Source organism: Rhinolophus hipposideros (assembly GCF_964194185.1).
Source record: "Rhinolophus hipposideros genome assembly, chromosome: 9".
Lineage (NCBI taxonomy): Eukaryota > Metazoa > Chordata > Mammalia > Chiroptera > Rhinolophidae > Rhinolophus > Rhinolophus hipposideros.
The window spans coordinates 51,412,309-51,436,384 of NC_138055.1; the positions used below are offsets into that span (position 1 = coordinate 51,412,309).

General features: G+C 41.0%; 3 protein-coding genes across 11 annotated transcripts in view; 1 reads left to right on the forward strand and 2 right to left on the reverse strand.

Moving 5' to 3' along the window:
- Positions 1–16,228, reverse strand: part of CERS5 (ceramide synthase 5) — a 30,030-nt gene extending 13,802 nt beyond the window's left edge. The window contains exon 1 of one of the 6 annotated variants that reach the window (XM_081058442.1): positions 16,195–16,228. Coding sequence is in view for 2 of the 6 variants with exons in the window: in XM_081058438.1 (XP_080914564.1) it covers positions 15,792–16,168 (377 nt within the window). In the remaining 4 variants the exon portion in view is untranslated. Of the gene's footprint in view, positions 1–15,332; positions 15,659–15,791; positions 16,172–16,194 lie in introns of those variants that run through there. The other 5 variants (XM_081058438.1, XM_081058439.1, XM_081058443.1 and 2 more) reach the window with 5 other exon arrangements.
- On the forward strand, positions 9,320–10,622 carry LOC308501573 (eukaryotic translation initiation factor 4E). Its single transcript, XM_081058093.1, has one exon. It carries the CDS (start codon positions 9,328–9,330, stop codon positions 9,979–9,981), a length of 654 nt encoding a protein of 217 aa, XP_080914219.1. The 5' UTR covers positions 9,320–9,327; the 3' UTR covers positions 9,982–10,622.
- Positions 16,229–18,508: 2,280 nt separating the features above from the next.
- Positions 18,509–24,076, reverse strand: part of LIMA1 (LIM domain and actin binding 1) — a 79,340-nt gene continuing 73,772 nt past the window's right edge. For all 4 annotated transcript variants that reach the window (XM_081060196.1, XM_081060195.1, XM_081060198.1 and 1 more), the window contains 2 exons: positions 22,428–22,561; positions 18,509–20,795 (listed from right to left, as the gene is read on the reverse strand). In XM_081060196.1, the coding sequence (XP_080916322.1) occupies positions 19,787–20,795; positions 22,428–22,561 (1,143 nt within the window). In that variant the 3' untranslated portion in view covers positions 18,509–19,786. The remainder of the gene's footprint in view (positions 20,796–22,427; positions 22,562–24,076) is intronic.

Here is a 24,076-nt window from a genome sequence, read left to right on the forward strand (position 1 = left end):
TGCCGGTTCGATTCCCACATGGGCCAGCGAGCTGCGCCCTCTGCAACTAGAATTTAGTCAATGAGCTGCAGCTCAGCTCCCGGGTGGCCAGATGGCTCAGTTGGCTGGAGTGCGGGCGGGCTCGCAACCACAAGATTGCTGGTTCAACTCTCACAAGGGATGGTGGGCTGCGCCCCCTACAACTAACAACGGCAATGGACCTGGAGCTGAGCTGCGCCCTCCACAACTATGACTGAACAGACAACAAAGTCCTGTTCACCTTTCCCAACAAAAAAAATAAAAAGGGGGGGGGGAGAGGATCATCTTGATCTTAATTGCAGGGAAAAGTAAAACTGAGACTGAACTCTTCCTAAATACAAATATCCTGGGTCACGGTCATCTTCCTGACTAGTAAGAAGATTATGGAAATACTCAGAACTTTCAGGAGCACTGAAGAAACTAGCAAACTGCGTGTTTCCCCAAAAATAAGACCTAGCCGAACAATCAGCTCTCATGAGTCTTTTGGAGCAAAAATTAATATAATACCCAGTATTATATGATTATATATTATATTTATTGTATTATGTTATATTATAATACCCGGTCTTATAGTAAAATAAGACCAGGTTTTATATTAAATTTGGTCTTAAATTTGATTGTCTGGCTAGGTCTTATTTTCGGGGAAACACGGTAGGAAGGGTGAGAAGGAAATTACTTACTAGTACTCAATTCTAGTCTCAGATCTACCACTAATAAGTTATATAAACATGGCCAAGTCACTTAAATCTTGAGTCTTAGTTTCATCATCTAAAAAAGGGGCTTGTGCGAGATGATTTCTAAGATTTTTTTTCTATATCTAAGATTCCACAGTGTTATCATCGATTGTAATTAATTTCTAACTTTTATATCTTTGAAAATTGAGAAACTATTCCTTGGTTCTTTAAGAAAGATCTCCCACTTTTCCACCACCACAGATTTTTGTGAGCACCAATCAGCTCTTGGAAAAGCTCTACACAGTCGCTTTGAGGATAAGTCAAAACCAGTTTTAGCTCCTTTAGCAGCTTAGGGAGTCCCATGATGAAATTATGACTGGGAGGTATAAGATGGAGTGTTCTTGACCTATTTTCTCGGCCTGCATTTGAATCCAGAATTTATCTCCAAGGGAGGGACTGAGAATAAGAAACTTTGTTTATTATCTTCTATGAAAATTTCTTTTATCCTTATCACCAAAGTTGCTAAGCCACGGGGAAACATTTAATCAGAGCACAGTTAGCCACATGTGTGGTACAAAAGTTTCATTCAAAGGTTACTACTAGTAGGTACTTTAACTTATATTTCCTGGTATGCTATTCTGTGTACAAGTATTTTAAAACCCCACTCATTTTTACATTTATTGTGAACACAAAGAATACTGCTTTTGTATTTACCAAGGTTCTGTGCTCAGGAGTCTCTCAGTAACTGTCAAGTGACAGGTCCAGCAAATCCCACCCTTGCTCTATTGGACCTCAGTTTGGATGTCCAACCAGGATTGATCAGCATCCAGAAGAGTAATTAAGGCCCATTCTTTGCTGTTGAGCTGGTGCCACATCAGAGATAAAAGCAATGAATCATCTCTATCTCATCAGTCTCCTCTCATCTACATTAATTATATGAAGAGTTAGATCCAAACCTAAAAAACAGCCTTTCTGTTCCTACTCTTACCCCCGATCTAGGTCTCTTCCTCAAGGCAGAGCAGTCAGATGATTAAAGACCCTAGAGTTAGATTGTACCAGCTAAGAGACTTTGTGAAAGTTCATTTTAAAGATGAAATGACATGCGATGCATGCCTAGCCCAGTACCTGACACTCAGCAAACATTCAATAAAAGGCAGCTATTATTATTTTACTAGACTCAGTCTGGGTACTCCCTGATGGTACCTCTGGCAGAAGGTGAAAAGAGCAAGAAATCCTCTTTTATCCAACAGAAACAGGTTTGTACCTTGCTCACCTGGGTGAAGCCAAGATAATTTTTTTATTATCTGGACCTACAGTTGTCATTAGCGCACATCCTGCTCTCATTAGTTCACAGAGTTCAATGAAAGATGTACAACTACTGGCATCTAGTCAGTTACAGCTGTATAGACCCTAAGAAAATGTATTTGACGAATATTTGTTGGGCATCTATTTTGTGCTATAGCACAAAGCCCCGAACTAAAAATGAGTTATGGTGGGAAAAGGATGTTTCTGTGATAAAAAAATTAAATACACAGATTTATTTATGCATTTAATAAATTACCTTAATGAAGAAAGTGAAGTGATTTTAAATGAAAACTTTGAGGAAGTTCCGACTTAACCATGTACCCATTCTACATCACTTACCCAGCATCTAGTAGAGCACAAAACAGACACCTAGGTTCATCAAACTCCAGACACAGAGCCTGGCATGCATCCCTTCTGCTAGATCAGCACTTCTCAAAAAGCACGTTCTGGGGAATCCATAGGGTCTCAGAGACCCTGTCAGGTCTGCAGGTTAAAACTATTCTCATACTAATTCTGTAGTTTCATGATAATTCTTTTCTTTCTCATCCTCTCATGAGTGTACAGCGGAATCTTCCACAGCTTACATGGCAATGCAACAGACTGAATGCAGAAGCTGACATGAGAATACAGCTGCTAGATATTAGACACTTGCAAAAACGTAAAATAATGCTAGTCTTCTCACGTTTTTGTTTTGTTTTGGAAAATAGTTCCTTTTCATAAAGCGTTAGTTCTATTACCAATATAATCAATTTATTGTTATTTGGAAAGGAATTAATATATATTAATTTTTTCCATTTTAATTTTTAAAACAGTACATACTGATAGATATTATCCATATAAACAAAAACTTTTTGAAGTCCTCGATAATTTTTCAGAGTGTAAAGGATACCTGACATCATACTGTGTTTCTCTGCAAATAAGACTTAACCGGAAAATAAGTCCCTAGCATGATTTTTCAGGATGACATCCCCTGGACATAAGCCCTAATGCGTCTTTTGGAGCAAAAATTAATGAAAGACACGGTCTTATTTTCGGGGAAACACAGTAGTTTGCAAACTGCTGTGCTGGATGACACTGAAAAATCAAACTTATGTTGTGCTTTTCTGCCCTCTTCAGGATCAATTTGTTGCCCAAGTTTTAAAATAATTGTTAAGACCTAACTTCCCTTTGCCTGCAGGTCTGCATAAGTAGGCATTTGTAAGTGTATAATGTTAAGGTACTCCTTTCCGTCTCCACTCCAGGAACATGAGTCTAATGACCCAACCTGATTGTAATATATCTGTCCTGCTTTGTAGAGATCATTTCATTCTGCCCTTTTCCTGCCCTCAACATACATGGCAGCAGCCAACCTAAGCCTGGGTTAATTAAGATGAAATTACTTACTGCTTTGCTTTTTCATACCAAAGGCAGGAGCTGTACTAACGGTGCTGTGTGATTCACTGCAACATCACTGATGGATATGAGCTATGCACAAATATGTGAGAAAGTCCAGCTCAAGCTTCTCAACTGGTGTATCATGGCAAGTAACACAGATGGGTTATACTTATGCTGAGACGTTGCTCTTAGTTCTCAGGGTGGTCCATACGGCCTGTGGTAGCCAGAAATCCTTAGCCTGTAGCCTTTGGACGCATATACCCCACTGTGCAATACACATATTATTTTCCATGTGTGCAAAGATACGTGACTGGGTTGGGAAGCACTGGCTTAGATCAACATCTGGAAAAATAGAAAGTGTCGAAATTGATACATAAAAAAAAAAAAAATCAAAGAAATTGAAATAGAGAAAGAATGAAAAGGGAAAACTACAACAGAAAGAGGAAGGCCTTATACAGATTTATGAGGATGGTATTATCATTAGGTGAAGAGTACCTAAATACTCCCCACCTCTCTCTCTCTCTCTCTCTCTCTCTCTCTCTCTCTCTCTCTCTCTCTCTCTCAGAAGACAGCAGAATTTGAGAATTTAATCCTTAGGTATTTAGCATTTGAAAATCCTCCCTACTCCCAACCCCTAAGAAGCAAATGCAGAGTCCCACAGAAAACATTCCGGGCGGCCAGACTGCTCCGTGGTTAGAGCGCGGTGCCCATAACAACAAGGTCGCCGGTTTGATTCCCACATGGACCAGTGAGATGCGCCCTCCAAAGCTAGATTGAAAACAACTACTTGACTTTGAGCTGAGCAGCGCCCCCGCCCCCACTAGATTGAAAACAATGACTTGACATGGAGCTGATGGGTCCTGGAAAAACACACTGTTCCCCAATATTCCCCAATTAAAAAAAAAAAAGAAAACAGATTCAGAAAGTCCTTTCCCTTTACAACTGAATTATTAATAAACGAGTCACATTAACAATTTGAGTGGCTTCTGTAGGGTGGAAAGAGAAGGAGAAGGTGAAAAGGACATTCAGGCAGAGGGAACAGCATGTACTAAAAACAAAGAGATAAGAAGCAAAGTGTATTTAGAGAACTGCAATGTATACATTGGGGGGGGGGACGACAGTGACAGGAGAAAGAAACTACACAGGTAGTTAGGGGCCAGATCACAGGTGCCTTGTGTGTTAATGCTAAGCTTGAACTTTATCCTATAGCTGATGTCATTGAAAGGCTTTAGGCAGGGGGAGGAGAAGAGATGAATGGATCTGGATGTATATTAATAAAGAACTTTCATCACCTAAAGGCTATTGTAGAAGGGCCATAAGTGATAAAGCACTAAACCTAGGCTCTAGAAATACAAAGGGCAGATTCAAGAGATCCTGAGGAAGTAAAAGTGATAGGACTTGGTGACTGAATAGATGTAAGAGGCAAAAGAAGAGTCATGTGCGCCTTCCGTGTTTCTGGATTGGGAAACTAAGTTGATTATGGTGCCGCAACCAAGTGGAGAATGAGAAAAGCAAATTTGGAAGTGATGAGTTGTGTGTATGCTGAATTCGAAGTACCCCTGGGTCACTGAAATGGCAATGTCTAGCAGGCAAATAAACTTGGAAAAAGGGCTTGAGTAATATATGCCCACACGCATACACAAACACACCAAGACCTGAGGAAAGAAAAGAGAGAAAAGAGAGGGAAAGAATGAGAATATAGGTGTTAGCTAAATTTGTGGAGGGTGGACATAACTACATAAGAAAGTAATATAAACTGAAAAGAGAACCAAGGTCAGAACCCTGGGAAACAACCAGCATGAAAGGTGAATTGAGGAGACAGGAAGGCCAGAGGGGGAGTCCTATCAGACGAGGCAGAGATCAAGTAGGAGAAGGAGTTCAGTATCCACTGGATTTAGCAATGTGGAGATAAGCAGTAACCTTCACTAAAGAAATTCCTACAAGTAAAATGGAGACTCTAAAAGATAGTAATGAGTTACAGCAGTGAAAGATATGAGAAGGAGGAAAAAGTGGAAATAGCCAAGACTCAAGAATCTGGGCTGGGCTGGGCTGGCCCAGTGGCTCAGGCGGTTAGAGCTCCGTGCTCCTAACTCCAAAGGCTGCCGGTTCGATTCCCACATGGGCCAGTGGGCTCTCAACCACAAGGTTGCCAGTTCAATTTCTCGAGTCCCACAAGGGATGGTGGGCTGTGCCCCCTGCAGCTAAGATTGAACACAGCACCTTGAGCTGAGCTGCCGCTGAGCTCTAGATGGCTCAGTTGGTTGGAGCGCGTCCTCTCAACCACAAGGTTGCCGGGTTCGACTCCAGCAAGGGATGGTGGGCTGTGCCCCCTGCAACTAGCAACAGCAACTGGACCTGGAGCTGAGTTGTGCCCTTCACAACTAAGACTGAAAGGACAAAAACTTGAAGCTGAACGGCACCCTCCACAACTAAGATTGAAAGGACAATGACTTGGAAAAAAGTCCTGGAAGTACACACTGTTCCCCAATAAAGTCCTGTTCCCTTTCCCCAATAAAATCTTAAAAAAAAAAAAAAAAAAAGAATCGGCTAAGGAGAAGGGAATGCCTTCAACTTCCTCATTAGAACCACTCTTATCTAAAACTGGTATCCCCATGCTTTAGATCCATTCTCTTCCTGATCAGATATTTCATTCTATTTATTCCTCTTTGTTTTTCTGTTATCTTCAGCCTCAGCCTCTACTTGTTTCTTCTCATCAGACCTCAAACATGCTCAAGTTTTCCCTATCTTAAAACGGCTCTCCCTGTCCGTCATACCCTCTGCTTCTCTCCCACTTCACAACTAAAGTTCTTGAAGAAGCTCTCTCCTCATGACTTCTCTTCTAACTCCCACTCATTCCTCACCCTCTCCTATCTGACTTGTGTCCCTACACTCCACTGAAGATGTTCTTGCCAAAGTCGTCAATGATCTCACTGTGAAAATAGATGCTTTTCAGTCCTGTATCTTACCTGACCACTCAGCACCATTTTTACATTATTGGTTATGCCCTTCCTCTCGAAATGCTCTTTTCTTAGCTTCCGTACTGCCATTCACTTCCTAGTTTTGTCCATCTCTCTGGCAGTCAAATTAGACTGCTTGGTATGCTCTGCTACGTAGTCGAGTCACCTCGGACAAGGTACATAACTTTCTCTGTGCTTCCGTTTTCTCATCTGTAAAGTGAGGATAACCACAGTATCTGCCTACTTCATAGAGTCACTATGTTTAGCACTTAGAACAGTGCCTGGGACAAAGTAAGTACTTATTAAGTGCTAACTTTTATCAAATAACTATAAGACTGTCATACTTCTTATCTCCCTTTGGGTTTCTTTTTCCTTTGCATTATCCTAAAACAAAGTTCTATGTAGGTTCTTTTCTTACACTACACTCCCTGTAGTGTAATTATAGCAGAGGATCTCAAAGTATGGTCTGTAGACCTTGGAGAGTCTCTGAGATACTACTCCCTGGGGGCCTATAAAGTCAAAACAACTTTCATTATATTAAGACATTATTTGCATTTGTTACTGTCTTGTTATTTGCAATGATGTTACAAAACAGTACATATATGGCTGTCTCAAGGAAATGCACTTGGCTGAGTTGTGTGCTAAACTAAACCATTTTCACAGAAGGGCATTTTTACCTGAAAGAATGACTGAGGATAAACTAAGGTTATTCAGACCTAGGTATTTAGGAGACATTTTCTTGAAAATGAATGAAATAAGCCTGTAACTTCAAAAAACAAACATTGTTGCCAATGATAAAATTCAAGCTTTCAAGTGAATATTAGAATTTTAAAGAATGTCTATCTGCCTTTGAACTTGACAACTTCCCAATATTTCATGACTTTTCTGATGAGATTAGTTGCCATGAGATTGAACTAATATGATTTTTAAATATTGTACAATGAAATGTATTGACATTTGGGAGATCTATATAACTCAGAAAACCAGTATTATTCTAATGACGAATACATGATATCCATTTAAAGTGTTAAGATAGGCCCATGAACTTTAACATGAGTGAAAAGTTCATTGATATGGTTTTAGATTCTACAATGCAACCAATCTTTAAGAAACTACTACTTGTGTTTTGGTATAGTATGAAAGAAAAAAATACTCCCCTTTTCCAATGACCTATCTGTATGAGGGTGGCTTTTATTTACGTATTTCAACCAAAACAACATATCACAAGAGATTGAATGCAGAAGCCAGCCAGGAGAATCCCATTATCTTCTATTGAGCCAGACATTAAAGAGATTTGCAAAAATGTAAAATCAATGCTATTCTTTGCACTAAATATTTTTTCTTTTGGAAAATAATTATTTGTCAAAAATGTTACTTATGTTAACATGTAATAGGTTTATTATTGCTATTTTTAATGGAATAATAAGTATATTTCTTAAATTTCTCATTTTTAATTTAAAATATGGAAAAATTGATAGGTATATGTAACCCACATAAACAAAAGTTCCTCAAAGTTCCTCCTTTGGCATCCTCAATAATTTTTAAGGGTGAAAAAGAATACCAAAAACAAAAAAATTTAAGAGTTACTAAATTATGTTAATACTATTCATTTATGTGCTGATGACTCCCAGCCATTCGTTATCTTGTATATTCCTTATACACATGCATCCATCTCAGTGTATTTTTCTGAGTAAATTCTTAAAAGGATAGGATTTTTGTGTTGTACACATCTGTTGTACACACGTGCTTGCTGTGTACAAAGTACTAAACTTTTCAAGGATACCTATACCCCCAAATCCAACACGTCTTGCATGGTCTGTGCATTAAGTAATTTTTGCAGTTTCTTTTGAGGGCTATTTTTTAAAATTGGCAAATGTGCTCTTAAAACAAAGCAGAAACAGACTATTAAGAAAAGGACCTCTATGACATATAATATCCTAAAGCATGACAAGGCACATACCAGACTGTCCTACACTCCTTATTCCACTTTCAGCAAAGTTATTTTCACTAAGACTTATACAGAGCCTTAAAGAATTAAGATGACTAATAATACCTGTGCAATTTAATATACGTACGTACTGACACTGGGATGAGAAGGAAGGATCAGCACCCTGCTTACATCTTACCTTATCATACGAGAAATAAGTCTTGAGAGAAGAATTACTTAGAGTACGTAAGTATGTTCAAATGCTTCAGACAGACGCAAACTAATTTAAGACTGAGATGTAGCTTTATTGTTCTAGGAAATATTTTACTTGCTATAGAGCAGCAGTTCTCTAAGTGCAATTGGAGAATACACAGGGGTCCTGAGACTTTTATTGTTTGAGAATTCCTCTCCTTTCCAACTGCATACGTATATTTCTTTCATTAAACACATTTATCTTTTTTAAATGGATGAGTGATTATACAGCTTAATGTATTTGCTTAAAGTACAAACACACAAATGCAGGCGTGCCAAATAAGAGGTAGATGAGGGCAAAAGGCTAACAAGTTCTTTCTTAAGAAGTTTTTACTATCCCTCATAGTCCAAGAAACAAGTGTTTGTTAGTGAGACATTAAGCCTATATTTTAGTTAACAACTGTTAAGAGAAACTGAGTCCACCTCCTCTCAATTCCCATAACTTACCCCTGTGCATACATTTATTACACTGTATTTTAACCACTAATTTTCTTGCTCTCTTTCTGAGGGTAGACATCATGACTTACTCACCTTTTTATTCTTGGCACATAGTTTGATATCTGGCAATCTGATTTAGTTTGAGACCGTCTGTACCTATAATTGAGACTTAAAAATGCTGACACTACCCAAAAGCTAACGACTACAAGGAATACCTTTTAAGAAACTCCGTAACTTTGAGAAGAGCTATAATAGTGTGATTATTGTCATTGCCTTACCAGGGCTGTGCACGGCCCATGTACATTTAACTACTTGTCCAACTTGTATGTTTACAGATCATTAACTACTCAATTGAGAAGATATATGCAGAGATCGATCTAAGATGGCGACTGTGGAACCGGAAACCACCCCTACTCCTAATCCCCCGCCTACAGAAGAAGAGAAAACAGAGTCTAATCAGGAGGTTGCTAACCCGGAACACTATATTAAACATCCTTTACAGAACAGATGGGCACTCTGGTTTTTTAAAAATGATAAAAGCAAAACTTGGCAAGCAAACCTTCGGCTGATCTCTAAGTTTGATACTGTTGAAGACTTTTGGGCTCTGTACAACCATATCCAGTTGTCTAGTAATTTAATGCCTGGCTGTGACTACTCACTTTTTAAGGATGGTATTGAACCTATGTGGGAAGATGAGAAAAACAAACGAGGAGGACGATGGCTAATTACATTGAATAAACAGCAGAGACGAAGTGACCTCGATCGCTTTTGGCTAGAGACACTGCTGTGCCTTATTGGAGAATCTTTTGATGACTACAGTGATGATGTATGTGGAGCTGTTGTTAATGTTAGAACTAAAGGTGATAAGATAGCAATATGGACTACTGAGTGTGAAAACAGAGAAGCTGTTACACATATAGGGAGGGTATACAAGGAAAGGTTAGGACTTCCTCCAAAGATAGTAATTGGTTATCAGTCCCATGCAGACACAGCTACTAAGAGCGGCTCCACCACTAAAAATAGGTTTGTTGTTTAAGAAGACACCTTCTGAGTATTCTCATAGGAGACTGCGTCAAGCAATCGAGATTTGGGAGCTGAACCAAAGCCTCTTCAAAAGCAGAGTGGACTGCATTTAAATTTGATTTCCATCTAAATGTTGCTAAGATATAAGAGAAGTCTCATTCGCCTTTGTCTTGTACTTCTGTGTTCATTTTTTAAAACATTTTGGCTAGAGTGTCTACTTTCCCAATCAAAGAATTACCGTACACATCATCCCCAGAATCCATAAATATGTTCCTGGCCCACTCTGTAATAGCTTAGTAGAATTACCATTACAAACACATTTTACTCATCCACAATATTAAAAAAGAACCTGCATTCTATACCTTACAGGAAAAGAATTCTGTTTATGTTTCGTTGTTTGCAGGAGCATATTTTGCTGGTTTGAAAGAGTATAATGCATACAGTTTTCTAGCAATTTTCTTTGTTTCTTTTTACAGCATTGTCTTTGCTGTACTCTTGCTGATGGCTGCTAGATTTTAATTTATTTGTTTCCCTACTTGATAACATTAGTGATTCTGATTTCAGTTTTTCATTTGTTTTGCTTTTGTTTTTTTCCTCATGTAACATTGGTGAAGGATACAGGAATATGACACAAAGGTGGAATAAACATTAATTTTGTGCAAAAAAAAAAAAAAAAAAAAAAAAAAAAAAAGAAGATATATGCAGAAAAGCAAAACTACAGAGCAATGCTTGGCTAAAGACAGTGTCAACTGAAGATTACTCAAAACAGACTATAACTATTTAAATCATTCAAGAAATGATTTACATTTTAGAAATCCCACTTTTACTGCAATTTTTTTAGAAAGACCAGTTGTTTAAAGTATAATCCAATATACTTAGGACCAATTATCTTCTGGTCCCAAAAACTGATTCAAATGTGAATTTATATTATAATTTTATTCTTGGTTATTAATATTTGAACCATTATCCTCAGCACTGCTCAGTAGAAATATGTGAGCCACATATGTAATTTTAAATTTTCTAATAGCCACATTAAAAACAGTAGAAAAAGAGTTGAAATTAAATTTCAGAATATACTTTGTTTAACTTGATATATTCAAAATACGATCATGTCAATATGTAATCAATGTTAAAAATTAGCATATCTTACTTTTTTTGCATTAAGTCTTCGAAATCTATTTTGCACTTAGAACACATTGTGTCTAGTCGCATTTGAAATCCCAAAGCTAGCAGCTACTGTACTAGCAGCGGACACTGTACTGGACAGCATAGTTCTAGGTAAGTCAGAGAGAATTCTTCATATCTAGGAAAACTAGTTTAGTAGCTAAGGAAACTAGTTTGATTTCTCTCTCTCTCTTTTTTTTTTTAGTTAGAAGTGATTACGGTTAGTTAACTCCTTTCATAGTAACACCTCAATTAACTTCCCCAAAGATAAGGTAGGAGTGGGTTCAAGCACAAAGAGCTCAAAACTCAGTGAATTCTTTAGAAAGCAGCTTTATCTGCCTAAAAATACCTCTAGAGAGAAAGCCAAAATAGGTATTATCTCTGCCTTCCCACTCTGTAAGGAGGGTACCGATTTCACCGGCTGCCTCCTCTTTCATGAATTTCTTCTTTACCCACCTTGGAGACCCTGGTTTTCTGACTCAGGAAGTGGCTAAAGCAAAAATATCTGACATGTTTCTTTTTCAGTGACGAATATACTGTCTCCAGGGAGAAGCCAGGAGCCTGACCTCAGGCATAATAGTATTCAGGGCTGTCCGCAGAGCATCAACACCCACTGCACAGAAAGGGCTGGGGAAAGAAGTTTTCCCAGAGAGAGGAGCAACACATACAGCTTCGGACCATCTGGAGCTTATTAGGAGGTGGATTCTTAGATAAGGGCAGGGCCATGTGACCATCTTTTTCAATCTCGCTCTGCTGGATCTACAAACCGGATTTAATTCTGTGATTTACAATTCAATAACGCCCCACAGAACACCTTTGGGGATGCAGTGGAATAGGCAGTCTCCCTGACAGCCTCGTCAGCAGCTACGTCCATTCTTCCCAAAGCCTCCCTCCCCTGGCTAGAGGAACTACTAATACTGGGTCACAATGCTGTGACTTGACATGGATCTGGGAGGGGGCCAGCAGGCCTGTCAGGAAGAGGAAAAAAAAGTTCTTCCTCTTCTTAGAGGAAATAGGGGAGAACAGGAGGAAAAAAAAGGCAGTATGCAACAGAGGTAGCAAGGTTTACAAGAGGAAGATGAAATGAGTGGTTAAGAAACGTGCACACAAAAACATGAGTCACTACTCTCGTTACCAGTTACACGACAGGGCAGCAAGTGCATCCGTTCAGTCCCTGGGTGAGAGAGCATGGTATTGAGAAGGCTCTTTAGACACCCCAGGGAGGCAGTCTTGGAAGTAACGAGAGAAGAGGGGATTGGAATAATGAATGAATGGCAAGAAGAGCTCAAATCTATCTCCTGTATAATTCACAAAATAGTCTTCTTCTGGCAATATAAAGCTCCTATTGCAATACCATATCCAAAATAAATGAACCTATATAGCTCTGATGGTGTCAATATTAAGTCTCAAGCTCCTACTTGATCCCAAGGAAAAAGTGCTCAAGGGACTAGATATTAAATTTCAAACAATTTTATCTTAAAGATTCAGTTTAAGCAAGACATAGCAGACCTAGCTTGAACCACTCTTTCTCTCAAGTTTCAATCATCATTATGATATTAAAATACGTTTAAAAAAACAGGTGGAAGAGTTTCTTATCTCTTTTGCTAGGGTACAGGGTAATGTGAATTTGTGTTTGGGGGGAGGGGAGAGAGAGAAAGAAGCTGTAGGAAGGTACACAACACGCAAATATATTATGGTGAAACACAACAGAAACAAAGGAATTATAATTTTGCCTCTCTCAGTCAAGCCCAACATATATTTGTTTGAATATTCAGGTTCCAGTTACTCCCCTGGGCATCTGAGTAGATGACGGTGGACTCTTCTCAAACAATCAATAAGTATTTACTTACTGCTACACCCAAGGCATTTTTGTAAGGTGCAGGGCATCACAATGTAACCCTAGTCAGCAAGGGCCCACAAAAGAAAACCTCCGTTCTTTGGTAGGTAATTTTCTCCCATCCGCAGTTCTTTAGCAAAATAGTTAGGTAGATACAAACATCTTATTTATGGTCTGGTAGCTTTTAAAGTCATCCCTATCAGATGAGGATGCAGTTCCTTAAGGAATGGGGGAACTTAAAAGATAAATGCTCACTATAGTTGATGACAAGGAAGAAAAAGTGAGACCATACTGTAAACTCTGTATTTATTCTTTAGGAGATTCTTAAAAACAACACGAATAGAGATAATTTATCAAGGGGCATAGTGTAAGATCCATTAAAATATTCAGGACAATTTGAAACAAAAAAATGCAAAACTCAAACACATTGAACAACGAAGAAAAAGATGAGCCTGGATGAGTTTCAAATCCTAGAATACTAGAAACAGGAGGTTAAATCTTAAGCCTTGAAAGGGAGTTAAGTAACAGGGAAAAGGTAGCCACATCATGCAGTGGCAAGAGGGTATGGGGAAAATGACTTGGATCTTGGTTCTAGTTCCTCTTCCAGGTGAGGACGCAACCTCTGAAAAGCTGCAGGATGTTTCTAAGCCTTAGTTTAAGTGTGAGAGGAGGCTGGAAATCTAGCTCTTACAGTCTATGATTACTACATGGATTGCTTCTAGAAACTAAGTAGGTGGGATTTGAGAAAAATGTAGGAAAGACGACTATCTATACCAATATTTCCGATACATCTTTTACTATACTCTAAGAATGGCTTCTTTATGGAACACGGGTGCAACAAGAGAGGAAGAGGCAAACCAGTAGTCAATTATATTGCTAACTAAAGTAGGTCTTAAAAAGAGAAACAAAATAGCGAGACTGCTTCTAGAGTTAAACTTTCCTAAGATCAAACATGAGATGAACAAGGTACCGATCCTTACTAGCCAAGAAATACCATACTAGAATGCTTTCAGCTCAGTGTTCCCATTTACCCCTACTCTCCAGACACTGGAGCACCATAGAAACATTCAGATAGAATTCCCACAGGTAAAGGATCTTTTCCAATGGATGTGCCAGGGGATATAGTCTTCAGCCATCTGGGGGAACTCTTTGGAAATCTGAAGATATATGTAAGTTTACATAAAATGGGTGTTTATAAGCAACAAGCTACTTCCTCTTATCACTAATATGGAGAAATTTTCATATATTTAAATGAACAGAATCTTTTTTAGGACAATGAACTTTTTTTTTTAGGTCTTGAATTGTGTACTTTCCTTTTTAGTTATTACATTGTCTTTCTCTTTTTTCAGCCCTCAAATATGGATGCTAAGGTAAAGAGTACCTGGATCTAAGTTATGCCTAAGAGAGACAAGTGGTTTGTGTCTCCACCCCAGTAATATTAACAGAATGACTACACTTTAAAAACTGCAGCACTAAGCTCCCAAGGACCCAGAAAAGGCATTTAGATCTTCGGGTTTCATTTGCTTCAGTTAAAATCATCTTTATTTTTCCATTTGCAGTCTGGCAGAGCAGTCTGATAACATACAAACACTATGAATAAATGGGTGAATGACTAGCTAGCTACATACAACAAATATTTTTTTGAAAGATTTTGTCAGAAATAGTAGGCAATTCAAAGTAATCAAAAACAGATAATCCTAATTTTTCAGAGAACAACAGATTATTTTATCTGCAATATATTCCCACCCTAGAAAGGGCATTCCTGCTCTAAAGGCCAAATGAACAAAAGATGTCCAAGTGCCACCTCATTACCTGAGAACTACTGGAAAGAAGTCTCCTTTCCTGAGTCTGAGTAGACCTGATCAAAGTCACCCACAGCTATACTGATAAAATCACCACATCAAGTCCTTAGTGAATATCTTTATCTTAGACAAGTAGGTACCATCCAGTCACTCAAAAAAGAAAAAGGTGAAATCACCTTCCCCAACCACACGAGGCGGACAAAGTATGCTGTGATTCTGCTTTGCTCAATACAGCAGTTCTCCTTATAAGAAGCCCTAGGGCTCTCCATCCTTTCAAGATGACCACTCCTCCTCCCATCTCAGGCCTCCAAGGCCCTTCCTGCAACTACTCTGACACCTTTCCATATTTTGGGAGCCTAAGGCTTCAATACATCCTGCCCCTATCAGGTTTCTACTCTCCTACGGGGCTCTGGCGGAATTTTGTTGCACACACACACACACACACACACACACAAACGTACGTCCAAGAGCTGACAAATCAAGGCTTAGGGCCTAACTAATCCTGTTCCCCTCAACTCTCAGAAACTAAAGTGTCCTCCCAAATCTTTGATTTCCACGAACCCTCTCCTTCAGCTTGGAATGCCTGGTCCTTGTGTTAACCCTTCAGCTTCCACGGCTCCAAGCAGGGTTCCCGTGGCCCTTTCCAGTTCCTCGCTTCAGGTTCAGGTTCTCGGCCGCAGCTCACAACTTGTTTCCTAGTCGGTAGACTCCTCGGAGGTTGGGAGGAGGCCTGTAAGACCCCACTCCCCAAGCGACCTCCGGGATCTAAAATTGAATGGGCCCAGAGTCCCTTCCCACTCGGTCACTCTTTCATTGTATACGCCCCAGCCTCCGTCTCAGCCTGGGCTCCGCGACCCCTGCGCCACCCTCGGCGCGCCCCGCGCGGCGGCCCCGGCACCCCCAGCCCCCTGCTTCCGGACTTTCCCTGCAGTTGTGCTTCCGGTGCTCGGCCTCCCCCCTGCGACGGCTCCACCTGCCCGCACCCCCGGCCCTCCGCGCCGCTCGCTCCCGGGCTCTCACCGCTCGAAGAGCAGCCTCACGGAGAACACGCCCGCCGCCAGCGGGAACACCGAAAGGATGTGCCGGGCCTGCGGGTAGCCGTAGCCGTCGCCCGGCCCCTCCAGGTCGGCCCAGCTCGCGTTCTGGGGCATCCAGAAGCGTTCGCTCCATAGCCAGCCCCACAGCAGGCTCAGGGCTCCCGCCGCCGCTGTCGCCATCTTACGCCCGCCCCGCGGCCACAGCCGCCACAGCTTCAGCTGCCGCCACGACCAACGGAACCCGCGGGGAGGCGGCCCCGGGGCGGGGCCGGACCGGCGGCCACCCCCTTCCGGCCCCTTCTCGTCCCCCGCACGTCTCAGCCCGCCTCCTCCCCGGGGCCGGGCCTCTTCACCGCCCATTTCGTCTCCCCGCCCACCTCACTCACCGCAGATTTCATGGCCACCTCGTTTTGAGACTCCGCCCTCCAACCTGGCCACGCCCCTTCCCAGGCCTCCCACTTCGCCCCGCCCCGCCCTGGAGCCACGCCCCCTCCGTTCTCGCCCCGCCTCCACCCAGCCACAGGCCTCTCTCTCTGTCCCGCCCCTTTTTGCTACCGGTTTCGGCCACGCTTCTCTCTCTCGCCCATCCAACTACGGCCACACCTCTTATTTCAGGCCTAGCACCCTAATGGGGACATTCCTTTCTCAGCCCTGGAGATGCAAAGCTGTTCCCGCTCCCGACAGACCATACCCGTCTCTCTACTCCCAGCCCCCTTCTCACTAGGTTCTCTCTCGCCATCTTGGCTGGTCCCACCTACTCCTCTCCACCACAAGAGGGTAACTAGAATGGTCTTTAGAAAGATTAAAAGAACTAAATCTCTACCTCTTGTCTAAGGACAGATAAAATAACTATATAACTAGTATGGCATGCTAACCCAGAAATTAAACGGATTGAAAGAGAGAGGAAGAAGGAAAAAGAAGCAGACAGCCTAAGGAGTAGACTAGGTTTGCTTATAGCTCAGTGGTTCTCAAACTTCAGTGTGCTTAAAATTTGGGTATTAGCTTGTCCCATCTCCCACTTGGGGAGTTTGTTAAAAGTTTCCTGGGCTCCATCCAAAGAGATTCTGATTCAGAAGGTTCGGGGTAGGGCCCATGAATTTGCATTTCTTATTTCTAACAAACACACAGGTGATGCCTTTGCTGCTGGTCTGAGAACCACTGCCTGAGTGGTTCTTGTCCAAGCTGGGCTTTTGTCCAAGGGCAGCAATAGCTTAATGGTAACTATCCTATATTCAAGATACATTTTAAAAGAAGTAAACTCTCCCTGATCCCATGGAAATTCAAATCAGAGCCCCAAGGAACTGAGAACATGCTAACTTGGCCTGCAGGAACCAGTACATGATGATCTTGGTCTCAAGATCTATCCCCAGAAAAAGACATTTGTACCATTTCTTAACCTCTTGGCTGTTACAAAACATTGCTGATGAAATATGTAATGAAAGCAAACTTGGTGCAGCTTTCACTTTGGCCAGGAGTGATCCCACCAGCAAGCTTGTGGAACTAAGCTCTGTAACAGTCAAGAAGAGTCTCCTTAACCATCTCAGGTCCCAAGCGAGTCCCTTTTGCAGCTTCACCAAGGAGAAACTCACATCATCCTACTTCCACCATTGACATACCGAATCCAAACAAGTTGCCTTCATTTGGGAGAGCTGAGAAAATAAACAATAAACGTTTTTTGTTTAACTGTCAGTTTTGTTTTTTTCTAAGAATGTTATCTGGTCATTCTCCTGAAAGGACATCCTTGTATTATATTGATTATGGAGCTAGTCCTTGTTTCTACACTTTGTACCTATAATACATCTATCATAGCTTTTGAAAGGCATAGAAAAGTGTTCTTCTAAGTGTAATCTTAGTCCCTATGTACCTGATGAAATGGTGACATACTCAACTAATATCCATAAATGCCAGCCATAGGCACTCAGATTTTTTTGTATAAACTCAGTAGATACTGTACCATGTGGATGGGTCAGAGTAGCAGTGAGTCACATAGTACAGATAGCTAAATTCAAGCCAGGATTGGATGTTTTACAAATGTCAGCAGGAGCTTCTGGATAACTACTCAGTGAACAAGACTTTCTAAATGACTTTAGCCTGTGGTGGGGCCAAGAGCAGAAAGTAGTACCCCACCATCCTTTGAGAAGACCACGCAAGACCCTGGAACACACAGTACCCTTGGAAAATGTAATAGATGACTCAAAAACATGCCTATCTCCAAGGAAATCCACACTCCTATTAAAAAAAAAAAAAAAAAAAAAAAGCCTTAACAATTGGGGCAGTTGCCTCTACAGGCAAGGGAATCAAACAACAAACTATGCCTCTGCCCAGAGTGGAAAACAAATCCATTTTCAGCAGAGGCATTTGGAAATTCCATTTGGCACGTGAGGCATAATTGTAAGGTAAATTATTAAATGTTGAATACAATTAACAATAAAAAACCACCACTGGAGTTTGAATTTGTAAAACAAGTGGCTCATTTTAAATATACACACTAATTCTCTTGCCAAGTTGCTTTCAATTTTCAAGAAAAAATTCTCTTCCTTCAGGAAGGATAACCAGCCCAACACCACCACCTTGTGGTAAGATATATTCATAGCATTTCACTTAAACCACATCAGACCTTTTTCTGCCCAAACTGCTAAGGTAAAAGTAGGTCCGGAGAGACTGTAACAATGCAAAATAACGAAAAAGGAACATTGAAAATTCAAATGTAAATTAAAAGCTTTATTGAATAAAAATGTTTCAGACTAAGCAAGACTGTAAGAAAGCAGAATATTTTACATCTCTAAAAAATATTAGCGCTAAATCTCTAAAAATGCAGTACAAAGAAAAGCCTATAGCTTAAAACATCTCTCTTCCCCACATACAATTTGCAACATCAATTATGTACAACAAATGTACTCAAGTTTATAATGTTCCAAAGCCTTAATACTAGAAAACCATCCCCCAACAAATGCCTATAATTGGTTTAATTGCACCCTGGGAATACTGTCTGCCACAAAAATCAATACATTTAGGAGCTGATAGGAATTTAAAAACTAGTGTCCCTGAAAGGGGATTATCAAGTGGAATTATAGTTTGGGGGTTGGAGCTCAAGTGGTTTAAGGCATTTTTTCCCCGTTATTCCTTCTTTAAACTCCTCATTTTCCTCTAATATGCAACATGGCAAACAGCAATATAAAAGATCTTATAAAAACATTGCAGCTTTCAGTAAATTATGAGAAGCACAGATACCACCAGAGAAGAAGGCAATAACCTGGGGTATAGTCAAACTCATTGGCAAATACCATAGTTTATCTGGGAGACATCAGATCTCTCCAAGCACCAAAGGTGCTCAAAAGGTGCTTCAAAAAGGTGGTTCTGTAACATCTCAAGAATCCAGTTCAGGATGTGGTTTAGAGAGCAGGATGTAAAGCAATAAATTCCCGATATATATCAGCGTAAGAAAATTAACCTAAAATTTTTTTTTAAAAGACTAAATATTTGATCTCTTAACTGATGAATACTAAACAATTAAATTGGTATTCATTTAAAAATATACAAACTGTGCCCTTTATACTAAAGTGCATTCAGTCATAATGTTTAAGCCCCTAAATCTCTTCTGTATGTTCACTAATTCCATATTTGAATGTTTAGTGTAACAATGTATTACTAATCATCTATCTATTTTCATATTGCCTTTTGGGAATACAGTGGAATCCTGACTATATCAGTTGGAATAGTCCCCCCACCCCTCATATGACCTTAAAGCACTTATGTATATCATCATGGCTAAAATAGAGGATACAGGTAATGCTATCTCTAGCATTTAGAGATAAGCTGCAGTATGGGATTTTTTTTGAAGCAAGAACTCTTTCCCAAAATTACTTCCCCATAAATTACAGTTCATGCTAAGGTAACTGTTTTTGTGCATTACTCTGACAGAGGGCTCTGGCTCACTACCACTAACACAAATGTAAGGCCCAGCACTGTTGCAATATGTCATTCCTCATCCTCATCCTCATCGTAGTACCGATTTCTCTTTATCTGCTCCTCTACAGAAAGCTCTTTGACTACGTCTCCCTCCCAGACTCCTACATCTTGGGGTTTCTGATTCTGAGTAGTGATTTCTTTCATGGAGGTGTTGTCTACAAAGTTGGACCAATTTGGGGACTTCGGTTCTAGTGGAGACTGCTGTTTGAAAGGGCTTCTATCATCTTCATCTAAGTTTGCACCATTTTCTACAAGACTCTCACTCCCCATCTCAAAACCATGACCTTCCTTCCTTCTCTTCCCTGCCTCCCCTCCTTTAGATTCCTTGTTTTGCCAGGTTGTTTTTCCCACATTCCCATTCTTTTCAGAGGCACTGGCATTTTCCACTTGTTTCCTTCCTGCTGCTATTCCTCCTACAAATTCCTCACTCTGCTCTGACATGCTCCAGCCCTTCCTGAAAGGTGGGGACAAGGTTTTCGGGCTCTTGACCGAAGTGGTTCGAAATGAAGCTGCTACAGTAAATGGGCGGCTCCTTTCCTTCAGTGAAGAAGATCGTCTTAGCTTCTTCAGATCCAGATCCACATCCTCTGGAGCTTCAGGCTTGCTGGTTTCATCCTCAGGAGGCCATTTAGGCTTGGATACTCTGATGCCTTCCTCCACCATAGTTCCTGAACTGCCAAGTTCAGTGGGCGGCGGCCAGGCGATCCTCAGCTTCTTGGTTTCAGCGGGCTTGTCTTCTTTCTCCATCTGAGAGGAGGCCTTGGCTTCCATGCTTGCGGTCAGCACACCCACCTTCGCGATGGGGGCATCTTCTACCCCTGGGCTCTGAGGGGTTTCTCCTGCATTTGGAAGCGGGGCTGGTCTCTCCAATGTCTCTTCATTCTCATTTTTGCTTGCCCACAGATCCTTGTGTGGTTTGTGCCCAAAGCCTTCATCATAGTTGCCTTTAGATTTAAAGAGTTGATTGAAGTGAGGCTTGCAATAGATTCTCCCATGTAATGATGCGTATGTTCCCAGACTGTGGTTAAAAGAAAAAGAGTATAAAGTTAACACATCTGTATACTCTTATTTATAACGGTAGGCTGAAATCTGGCAATTCCAGTATTTTCCGAAGATGCGAAGTGAGAAAAATAGCTTCAAAAGCACACCAATCACCTAGGATGCTCTACCCCTTTTAAGCATGATTGTTTAATTATCCTATAAAAAATATGCTCACTTCCAGACTTGAACCTTCACAAGACATTCTTTCACCTGGTACATGCTCCCATTTTCAAATGATTTCATTCCCCTTTGTCAAAACTGTTAAAAACAAACAAACATAAAATTTCATCCAGGGAGGATTCCCTAGGTAATCCCACCGTGCTCTGATCACTTACATATTTCCTAAGTATTTATAACCTATACCTACTTATTATAATGATATTTCTTTGTAAAAAGTTGAATCTTTTGCCTCCTAGTTTTCCTCCTAATTTAAAAGCACATCTCTACAGGAATGGTTACAATGCACTATAAACAGTTGGCCCTCAGGAGGTACGAGGGACTGAATAAAAAGTAAGCTCCGGTTAACAGGAGAATAGTGGGCAGTAGCCGGAAAGTAAGTCTATCTTTTTTTTTTTTAAGGAGGGCACGCAGCTCACAGTGGCCCATGTGGGGATCGAACCAGCAACCTTGGTAATCAGCACCACGCTCTAACCAACCGGCTGCCCTGTAAGTGTATCTCAATGTCAGTGCTGCACAGGTCTTTAGGTGATTTGGTGTCTCTCGCAGGGTAACAAATTTTAAAGGGGGCATAAAAACAGCAGCATTTTCACAGAAGAAATATAAAAATTCAAAAATTCAGAAAAATGTGCTTTGGAGAAAAAAATAATAAAGTGGGCAGAAAAGGAACCAATGAGTGTAAGTTAGAGAGGCACATTTTGGCTCAATAGAAAGGAAAGTCATGGAGCTAGAGCTACCTAACACTGGAACTCGCTGGAGTTAGGCATCAGCCCTGCAGAAGGGTCACACAGGACACCTTTCAAGAGTATTTTAGAAGGGATGTTTGCTCTGGAAGGAAAACTGGAGGAAGTGGCATCCTAGTTACTTCTTTCTCTAGATTCTATGATTAAAATGAGTTAATATGGAATATTTCCCCAATTTGCACATTTATCTCCATACTTTGAGTAACTGGGAAGAAATGATACATAATGATGATTTTCTTAGAAAGAAAATGAAGCAACATACAGAAAAATACATGCTCCTCAGGGTCCCTATTATTGCTATTATTACTGTTCATACAGTGCTCAAGACACTTTGAAGTATAAGGGCTTAGACAAGTATCCTCTTGAGATTTCTCAACTTTATGATTCTATGCTACCAAGGGGAAACATTCCACTAACTTAGGTCACAGGGTGTTTTACCTGCAACCCTATTATTTAAGCTTCAGTCCTAACATGTAAATTAGCATATCAATGTTTTAAGAAGTTCCAAACACCACTACCACCTGATATGAACTAGCTGTCACTAAATGGTACTTTTTACTTCTTTCAGGGGTGTTTAACTAATAGCACACTATTAGCACAGTAGCTTTTAGGACCAGTGCTCTAAAAGCCAAAGACTCCCCCGGGAGGTCCTGCTATACAGAGAGATGGCTTGTTTTGGCCCAGCTTACCTAAGTTTGTTGTTGCAATAGGAGCAACGGAAGCAGCTGATGTGAAACACCTGCTGATTGGCCAAGAGACGCTCCATGGGGTAGACCGTCTTCTGACATTCCACACAGGTCTCTCTGGCAGGTGCCTGAAACTTCTGGGAAAAAGAGAAGGACAACTTTAACTAGCATAGGCAGTGATGAATTAAGTGCTCTGCTGAGATGGGCCCTGAGATTTCCTTTGTGATCTAAGGGCTCCCTTACCTGGTCTGTCAACTCTCAAAGGAACACTAAGTCTGCTAGGATTCTATCAGCTGCCTCTTTAAAGCCAGGAGGCTCTCCTGAATTCCTTTCCCAGAAGGTCTGGCTGCCCTAAATGTGGAATCCACTGAGGACGGGTGGATCTAGGGCTGGGTTGCAGAGAAAGGCTTAGACAAGCCACCACACACACAAAACAATACACAACATGTTTCCGCAGACAGGAAATTAGGAGAAAATGTCAACACACACAGAAGAAAGAAGTTTGATTGTTTGATTCAAGCACCAAGTAAAAGCAGGACAGACTACTGTAAGAATGAATTGTGAAGGGGATAAATTTCAAGCAGAGGAAGAGCATTTGGGTTTGAGAATTAGGAAAAGACACTTTGATAAAGCATCTTTTAGTCCCCTCTGCTTGTAATCTTGATTTGCTCAATCCACTAGGCATAATCTTTTCAAGTAAGTCAAAACTGACACATAAATGGAACAATTTAAGAGACACAAACTATTTTATTAGGACTCCAGAAGAACGCATAGCCCAATGAAGCTAGGTTCTATGATCTTTTTAAAAAACCAATGGAGAACAAAACTAACGTAATGGGGAGTGGGAAGTCCTAACAGACTAGAAATCATGAACTCTTTGTAAAATATGGAATAGGGTGGGGTGAGCACAGCTCTTCTAGCTGGTAAACCCAATCCTAAAGAACATGAAATACTTGGAATTCTAGCACTGATGAAAGCCAGAACTCCAAAACTGTTAAGTCTTTATAGAATAACAAATGGTTACATGGCTCCTAGGCGTGGGGATAACAAGTCTAGGTGTGTGAAACCCTTGACTTGCCCCAACAGAAACACCTCAACCAGTAAAGGCAGAAGCTGCTTAGGTTAAGGTGGCCAGGAAGGTCTCACGGGCACTTCGGTGCCCCTTGGCAGCCAAGACCGGTGTGGTGGTAAATGATGCAAATTAGTCCTAAGGCCCAGGACCTGAATGATTAAGGTAGGCAAAAATAAATTAGGTTATGGGCAAGATGGAGTTTTGATAAAAATACTCGAAATAGATGCATAAAAAATTCAGATTTGGGCGGCTGGATGGCTCAGTTGGTTAGAGCGTGAGCACTGAACAACTGGGTTGCTGGTTCGATTCCCACACGGGCCAGTGAGCTGCGCCCTCCACAACTAGACTGAAAACAACAAGCTGCCGCTGAGCTTCCAGAGGGGCGGCTGGATAGCTCAGTTGGTTAGAGCGCAAGCTCTCAACGACAAGGTTGCCGGTTCAATTCCCGCATGGGATGGTGGGCTGGGCCCTCTGTAACTAAAGATTGAAAACGGTGACTGGACTTGGAGCCGAGCTGCGTCCTCCACAACTAGATTGAAGGACAGCGACTTGGAGCTACTGGGCCACTGCTGGGCCCTGG

Excerpts from the sequence above, each read along its gene's own strand:
- LOC308501573 (XM_081058093.1), top strand. The coding sequence starts at position 9,328 with ATGGCGACTGTGGAACCGGAAACCACCCCTACTCCTAATCCCCCGCCT.